General features: G+C 48.8%; 3 protein-coding genes across 7 annotated transcripts; 1 reads left to right on the top strand and 2 right to left on the bottom strand.

Annotated features, from left to right (window-relative positions):
• The first annotated feature begins 156 nt into the window (after positions 1 to 156).
• LOC6737873 (splicing factor 3A subunit 2) lies at positions 157 to 1169 on the top strand. Its single transcript, XM_002084665.3, has one exon. The coding sequence runs from the start codon at positions 286 to 288 to the stop codon at positions 1078 to 1080; it is 795 nt and encodes a 264-aa protein (XP_002084701.1). The 5' UTR covers positions 157 to 285; the 3' UTR covers positions 1081 to 1169.
• On the bottom strand, positions 1158 to 8211 carry LOC6737872 (pneumococcal serine-rich repeat protein). Of its 5 annotated transcripts, none has more exons than XM_016171394.3 (11): positions 8045 to 8211; positions 7760 to 7856; positions 6298 to 7263; positions 5655 to 6242; positions 3514 to 3971; positions 2595 to 3455; positions 2297 to 2535; positions 1968 to 2238; positions 1738 to 1908; positions 1569 to 1676; positions 1158 to 1511 (listed from the first exon to the last, which is right to left on the bottom strand). In XM_016171394.3, exons 2-11 carry the CDS (start codon positions 7830 to 7832, stop codon positions 1362 to 1364), a joined length of 3885 nt encoding a protein of 1294 aa, XP_016031643.1. In that variant the 5' UTR covers positions 7833 to 7856; positions 8045 to 8211; the 3' UTR covers positions 1158 to 1361. The 5 variants fall into 5 exon arrangements, with proteins under 5 accessions (XP_016031643.1, XP_039149276.1, XP_016031648.1 ...); XM_039293342.2 differs by having other exon boundaries at positions 2297 to 2505; XM_016171399.2 differs by having other exon boundaries at positions 6298 to 7155; positions 8045 to 8210.
• LOC27208987 (sentrin-specific protease 1) lies at positions 4081 to 5536 on the bottom strand. Its single transcript, XM_016184523.3, has one exon. It carries the CDS (start codon positions 5373 to 5375, stop codon positions 4155 to 4157), a length of 1221 nt encoding a protein of 406 aa, XP_016031650.1. The 5' UTR covers positions 5376 to 5536; the 3' UTR covers positions 4081 to 4154.
• Positions 8212 to 8375: the final 164 nt, after the last annotated feature.

The following is an 8375-nucleotide window of genomic DNA, read 5'->3' as shown; positions in this document are numbered from 1 at the left end:
ATTATATATAATTCTTTAAAAGACATCGCAAAAGTAATAGGACAAATATATAAGTTATTTATATTGCAGTTGCAAAAATTTGACAATCATAAAGAATTTTTAATCAATTTATTTTTAATACTTTAATCCTGCACACGAACTATCGATTGACTCTGATAAGCTCCCACCCCTAACCGCATTAGCGTTTCTTGACAACCCTGTTCTGTACAACAAATTTTCGTGAAATTTTACCAACGCAGAACGTTTTTCTTTCGTGCGGTTAGAAACTAAAATAAAGTTTACAAAATGGATTTTCAGAACCGCGCCGGCGGCAAGACCGGCAGCGGAGGCGTGGCCTCCTGGTCGGAGACGAACCGCGACCGCAAGGAGCGACTGCGTCAACTGGCCCTGGAGACAATTGATCTGAACAAGGATCCGTACTTCATGAAGAACCATCTGGGCTCCTACGAGTGCAAACTGTGCCTGACGCTGCACAACAACGAGGGCAGCTATTTGGCCCACACGCAGGGCAAGAAGCATCAGGATAATTTGGCCAGAAGAGCCGCCAAGGAGGCGAAGGAGGCACCCTCTTCGCTGTTGGCGCCCGAGAAGCCCCGCGTGGAACCGAAGAAGTTCGTCAAGATTGGACGACCCGGCTACCGGGTGACCAAGCAGCGTGAACTCAGCAACGGCCAGCAGTCGTTGCTCTTTCAGGTGGACTACCCGGAAATCACGGAGTCCATTGTTCCGCGCCACCGCTTCATGTCCGCCTACGAGCAGAAGATCGAGCCGCCAGACCGCAAGTGGCAGTACCTTCTCTTTGCCGCCGAACCGTATGAGACCATAGGATTCAAGGTGCCGTCCCGCGAAGTGGAGAAGAGCGAGGGCAAGTTCTGGACGCACTGGAACCGTGACACCAAGCAGTTCTTCCTTCAATTCGCCTTCAAGTTCGAGCCTAAGATCCTGCCGCCACCGCCGCCGAATCTGCATAGAGCTCTGGGTCCCCCAGGCGGATTCCCCATGCCGGGACCGCCACGTCCTGCTATGCATCCCATGTTCAATGGCGTTCCTCCACCGCCACCCATGCTTTCAAACAACTAATTCATCGACAATGTTTCTGGGATTCCTCCAAAAGCACGGCGATTACCACAGAAATATTCAAATAATAAACAATTTTCTACTTAATACAACTCGAGGGTTTTTGTATTTGTGTTTCTAGCTTAGGAAATTGAAAAAATATTGCTGGTTTTCTTTGTAATTGTACGACTTACAAATCGATCGCGTTTAAGGTAATTATCTTGGATTCTATAATTTCTGCTTAAATTAGGTAATGTACAACTTATCAATACACTTGGCTGGCCATCTCCGTTTGTCAACTTCTTTTAGATCTTTTCGCGCTTCTTGAAATTCCTTTTCGAAGCGCAGCGGGTGATTATATCGGAAACGTGTGGCTTATGCTCGAAGATCTTCATTAACTGATTCTGTGCCTCGTTGATGCCATCGGTTATAATCTTGCTTCGTTGAATGTTGCCCTGCAAAGTAAGTTGGTTTTATATTGATGGATAATGGATGTAAGTATAATAGCGAACCTTTAGCAGTTCAGTGACTCGCTCAATTTCGCTGTGCTTCTCCTTGTCCTTCTCGAGATCCTGCAGCATGGTCTCCAGCCTGCCCAGACTAAAGACTTCGGATTCATTCTGTAAGAAATCAGTTCAGTCAAAGTGGCCTACCAATAATTTCGTGCGCATTGCTGCTTACCAAGTCCTCCATTTGCGAGCGTAAATGATAAATTTTCCATCCATTGATTTTGCCCTGCACATTTGGCTGATTGGCCAGATCAATGACTGTGGCCCGCCGCTCCTCCCTTGGCTTAACATCAGTGTACCGATGGAAATGGTTGTTGGCCAACTTATGTGTGGGCTTATACGTCTGTAGATCAACGGAAGCGTGTGTTAACTACCACAAAATGAACTGAGCATTCAACTTACATTGAGCAAAGCACAATTGCGCGGACGACGAATCACAAAGTCCACGGGATTGGCGTTCTCCTTGTTGCCCGCCACAGCAGGTGTGCTGTTCCGGTGGTTGGCATCGCCTGGCGCACTATTGGGAGCAACACCCGGGGTCGCTGCTGTTACCAGCAGTCCTCCATTGTTGTGCTTCTGCATGTACGAAGCGCCAGCCGGCGGCGTTGGCTCCGAACTTGGAGGAGGCAGCGATAAGGATGCTTGACTCTGCGTAGAATGCTGGCTGTCATTGCTGGCGAATACATTAAGAGATTATTAAACTGCATTTGGTAAAACAACAAAAAACTCACGTCGATCGTCGCGCCTTTTTCCTAGAGGAGCAGTCATAGCTGGAGCTGGAGCTATTACCAGTACCATTCATACGCGTTCCCTGTTGCATCTGCGCCGATCCCACCAAATGAGGCACCTGCTGAGGCTGCTGTTGCTGCGGCGTTGGTGCTTGCATATCCACAAAGGCACTGCTACCACTGCGGGCTCCCAGTGAGGAGTGACCAAGGTTCTGCTGAATCGATTGGTGCGATGAGTACATCTTTTGAAGAACAAACATTAAAGCTATACTTAAGAAAATATTGATTTTTGTGTACACACCTCATTAATGGGATTAAAATGCGTGGAATTATCGCGCCCACCAGCGCCTCCCGTGGCTGGCGGATCGCCAATCCTGTCCTGTAATTGCTGATCCACACCAGGTGAGGAATTCGCCGACACTGTAGTTGAGCCGTCCGACGAAGCCGGCGAGTCCGCCCTCGAATTCCTTGTTGAGTTCACGGGGCCAACTGTGACGGGCACACTAGCGGCGCTACTTGCTACACCATGGGTGACTCGCTCCCGTTCCTTCTTGGCCAGCGCCTCTACGGTCAGCCCAGAGCCAACTGATTGAGGCACTGTCACGGACACTGGCTGAATATTGAACGTGGTGCCCGGAGCCGGTGGCATGTTCTGTCCACTGGTATTGCTAGCCATTGAGAGCAAAGTGGGTCCCAGATTTTTAGCCGCCCGTATTGGCGAACCTTCTGCATCCCGCTTGCGCATAAAGCTGGACACCAGCGCTCCACTTGCAGCTGCTTGTTGCGGATTCCCTGCTCCCGTGGTCACCTTTACGGACGTATGCAGCGGAATAACCATGTGCTGCGGCGGCGCACTATTTGGTCCTGCTGGTATAATCAATTGCTGGTGGCCAATGGTCCGGGTGGCTGTTCCACCGGCACCCGACGGCAGCACCGTAAAAGTAGCCTGCGATCCGCCGCCACCTGATCCCGCTCCGGCAGTCGCGTGACTTGCAAAGGGTAACGAAGATACCGACAAGCTACCACCGGCACTGCTAACCAATTGCGCCTGCGCCTGGGTGCTCTGCGTCACTGTGGTCGTAGTCAATGATAGAACGCCTGTGGAGGCGGAGGCTGGCATAGATTCGTAGTAGATTGTGGCAGCACTTCCCTTCTCATCGATCTGTATAACAATTTAGTAGTTAATCGAAACACCATATATGTAGATAGTTGAAACCCACCTTCATCAACTGGCTCTGTGAAGCAACTACAGGATTCCAGGTGCGTTGAAAGCCGGTCACTGTTGCCCCGCTTGTACTGGAACCATCTGCTCCAGGCGCAGAAGAAGCTGGTGCCATCATCATTTTGCCCAAAGTGATGCCGCTTGCGTTCTTGATGGGCGTCAGAGTTCCCGTGAGGATATTACCGCCTGGTCCCACTCCGGCTCCTCTGCCGCTGATGGTCAGTGGCAGGACAGTGGCTCCGCCGGCCGCCGATGTGGCACCCGTCACCGAGCTCGGATTGACTACACTGGCGGAGACATTCGGCACTGGCACAGCCTGGATGCTGGCCACGCCCTGCGGCGCCATCGTTGGTCCTCCACTTCCTCCGCCAGCTGACAGTTTTCCGATGGGATTAAGCTGTGTAATAGTTAGCGATGGCTGAACCTTAGCGGTCATGGTGACAGGTGGACGAATGCCTGTCGATTGATGGTTTCAAAGATATATGTTATTATGCTAATTTAAGTATGTTGGGGTTTACCATATTCTTATCTGCTCACTTACAAAAGAACAAGTCACGAACACCAATTTATTTTTGTTTTTTTATTGTATAACATGGCTCAGCTCAATCTATAAAAAGTAAACCCTATTTAGGAGGACACCTACTTCCACAGCTGGCCGCTGGTCAATTCCAGAGCCATCTTGGTGCGAAAATATTTCATGTCTTTCTGGCAAAACGTTATCGGAGCATCCCGGGTTCGGTATTCTGCGAACATGCAGACGAAAACGCCGCAATCGTTCGTGTTGCCTTGTTGCGGCACATTTTGGGCATCCTCCATACGAAAGTCGCTGGTGTCCAATGAGAGTCCGCGCTTGTCCATCGACTCCATTTGAAGGTAATTCACTAGTGCTCGCATCAGTTTCGAGTCGCCAACGCCTATTGAATTGTAGTAGAGCATTGTTTTCGCCGGCAAATCGATTATGACCAGGCACCAGTGAACGCCGTTGTAGTGAACAGGCACAAGTATGATGTCCTTGCTAAATAGATCCACCTTTCTAGTCCAGCGTTTTACGCCATCGAAGCCACTTTCCCGCAGGCGGGGCACAAAGAACGTGCTCATGGCATACACGCTGGGCACTTGTCCAGGACGCTTCTCCGATCGCTCAGCCAGTAGGTTCATGTAGAAGTTGATTATATTGTCGTTGAGCCAGGCGCCATCGGTCAGGACTTTGATATCACTGCCGCGGATGTCCAACTTGAACTTGGTCGCAATTACCTCCTGCAGTGGACACTTAGATAGTTCCATCAACCAATCATGTTGCTCTTTGGTCAGCGGAATCAATTCGCTGCTGATTGGTATCTCCTCGATCACATGGACGGAATGCGTCAGGATCAGCTTCTTATGTCTACCGGCTTCGTATGCAATTCTCTCTTGTTTGGCTTTTAAGTACAACTGATGTGCTTCATTCAACCGCTTTCTATTTAACTCGTTTCTTTCATCCGTCCTACGCCGAAATTCCTCGACATAGTTGGACCTTAAAAATATGGAGCCACATAGGTACGATGGCAAGGCGTGCAGCAGTTTCGTTTTACGGTCAACTTTCTTTGACTGTACCACCTTTGGTATCTCAACTATTTCCTGCTTTTCACTAAGTTTTAGTGGTGTCGGAAGTGCGGGACCATTGTCGGTTAGTTTGCGGATAAATTTCAGTTTATCTTGCACGGCCATTACAAGGTCCTCCTCTTGATCCTGGGAATTCTCAGGCTGCTTTAGAACTGGCATTGTCTTGGTCATAGGGTAATCCTGACACTCTTTTTTGATTAGATCCAGATATTTAGATTTCTCCACGATCTCCTTCTCAAACGCCAGCACGCTGTTCATGATTGTTAGATGTTGACTATGTTGAATGATAGTTCGTAAGGTGTTGACAAGGCGAACACCGTCGCACAAATGAAAAAAATGTTGGTCCTCTTATTTCAAATCGAATTGACAGTAGATTCTCTGCTGTCTAGATTTAACATAGTTCGTCGATAGTTTCTTTTTTAACAGCAGAAGTTTCAGTCTTATACAAATGTAAATAAATGTTCCTAACCTAGATGACTTGCTCTTTCGTAAGCATATGGGAATATTGGAGCAGTCCATTTATAAGTACTAACTTACCCATCTTAGCCGCCGCGGTTGTGCTCATCAAGAATGGCTGCAACATCACATTCCCGGCCAGACGAGCTCCGGATCCGATGATCTGCTGAGTGGTTCCCGTCGCTGGCTGCTGCAGCTGGATGATCCGTGTGGTGGGCAAATTAGTGGCCGTCAGAGCAGTTCCTCCGGCGCCGGGACCCCGCCCGGGCGCCACTGTTGCTCCACCGGAAACACTAACGGCCGTTGGAGATGCCGTAACGCTGGTATTCAGCTGCGGTATGCTCGGTGCCCTGATACTTATGCTGGTTGTGTTCAGCTTTGCGGTTGGAAAACTCTTGCCCAGCGGTATTGGTCGCACCTGTCGTGGTGTTACTGTCGTTCCACCGGGCGTCGTTGTTGTTACTCCCCCTGTGGGCGTGGCCACAGCAAAGCGTGGATTAAATTGCTGCCCCGGATTCTGACTTGCATTGGGTGCAGACACATTGGAGGAGTAAACTAGTGTAGCCTGATGCTGTCTCTGTGGCAATACAGTGGCCACATAGGCCTGAGGACCTCCCGGTCCCGTCGTCTGTTGTGTCGCCAAGGGCTGGCCAGCGGAAACGGAAAGAGCTGTGTGGAAACACAATTAGAATGATGTTGTAGAGTAAGAAAAGATACAACTTACCTGTTGGCGCCTGCACTGGAGTAGTGGTCACTACACTGGCATTCGAAACCCCCGCGGATGTCGTTATAATCCGCTGGCGCGGCTGATGAATGGTTCGGATCAGTTGCACCTGTCCCTGACTCTGCATCCAAGCACCACTGTTGCTGGACGAGATGACAGCCGACGATGGTTGCGATGAGAGCGCCACTCCACTTCTGCTCACCGAAGCTGTTGCTCCGCGCACAAATCCTCCGGTTGAGCTCAGCACTGTTGGCGCTGTGGGCGTAACCGTGGCCGATGATGTGGCTCTCAATGGCGTGACGAGACGCTGGCCAACTCCAACGCCAACGCCGCCCATCTGGGTGGCCGTCACACTGGCTCGCGGCAAATATGTGGCCTGGGTTACGGGCCTGGTAACTGTGATCGATGCATTCGCCCCACTCCTCGCCGGTGCAGCTGGTATGGCTGTAATCTGAGTCCTTCCGGTGGCCGTAACATTCTCTAGCTGCTTGATCATTGGCATCACCACCCGCACCTGTGTGGACTGACCACCAGCGCCAATGGCACGGATCGAAGCCGCCGTGGTCGCTTGTCCTGCATTCAGAGCAATTGGAGTGCCACCCAGGGATGTTTGTTGAACTGGATTGGCTGCCGCCACCTTAATTGTGCCTCCGCTGAGGATCGGTGTGCCCGCAATGGATATCCCACCGCCGCCGTCGGATTTCACGTGGGTGATCTTGGCGGCCACCGCCGGGTGCGCTGCAGAGGATGGCAAATGGGATGGCAATGAGTACTTGTTTATTACGCCGCGCAGCTGCAGGGGCGGATGTGAGTGCGATACCAAGGATGCGGATGCGGATGCGGATAAAGATCCAGTGGCTGCCAGAGATGATGATGATGATGGATATATAGATGGCAGCAATGACAACGATGGCACTGCATGGGTGTGCAGTTGTTGGGTGCGTATCTTAATGGTTTTCAGGGGGGCTGTGCGGGTGGCTACTATGAGATTTCGGTTAAAAGCTCCACATGGAACACCAATGAACGGACAAGTGAAATCGGGGAGCTACATACATATAACAATATTGGTTTATTTGTTTGGCTTTTAAATTTGAAAATAATATTTGTTATATAAAAAAAGATGTATGTTTCTTTTTTTTTTAAGAGCCAAACAAATAAATTTATACGATAAATTGGAAATGTATTATCTTTGAGTTCAAGCTAAATAAGAACATTTCCTGGGCTGTTGGCAACCCTAAAACGAATGCACAGTAACAACAAAACAAAGACATACACACGCAGACGTTGCTGCGAATGTGAGGCACAAGGAGGAATTGGAAACAAACAGTGCGCGTATGCAAGAGCAAAAGAGAGGGGCACAAATGTTATGTATACATACGCATACACGGGCACAATGCTAATACGTATATACATTTGTGTATAAATATATATAAATATTCCACTTGGATATCGGTGGACTTACCTGATGGCACTGTAGCTGTACTTCCACCGCCCACCGGCCCTCCTCCCGCGCCACCCTCACTAGGCGCACTCATTGTTCCAGCTTTGATTTGCGATATCTAAAATACAACGATTTTGGTATTAGACTTCTGTTCCACGTTTCACATGATTTTCGCCTCCTCTACAACACCCGCTCTTTCTCATCTTATCACTGCGCACTATGTATCCACAAATTCTCTCCACAAGCACGCACACGAAAACAGTCCGAGAAAGGCTGTACTTTGAAATTTTTCTTAGATAAACTTGCCTTTTATGCCAATTTTGCGCACACATTAAGTGCAGCAAATTAGATTTAATGATTTTTACCGCGCTTCCTATTAATAAGAAAAGTTTTCCTTGTTTTCCGCTCTTCTTTTCACAAGGCTCAATTAAGTAGTGTTACCAGACTTCAAACTATAAGCATTCTATGAAATACTAAACGATAGGTGTTCAGAAAAATACTCGGAAATTACCAAGTAGGGCAATACCAAAACAATTTTTTATCCGTTCAAACCGTTATTTTAGGATAATAGGTTTTTAAACATGAAGTTCAACAACTATTTCCAACATATCATAAAATGAAGGATTCATTCAGTATT

The sequence above is a fragment of the Drosophila simulans genome, chromosome 3L, assembly GCF_016746395.2.
Source record: "Drosophila simulans strain w501 chromosome 3L, Prin_Dsim_3.1, whole genome shotgun sequence".
Classification (NCBI taxonomy): Eukaryota; Metazoa; Arthropoda; class Insecta; order Diptera; family Drosophilidae; genus Drosophila; species Drosophila simulans.
Note: the sequence above shows the minus strand (reverse complement) of the source record. Positions and strands in the feature narration are given on the sequence as shown.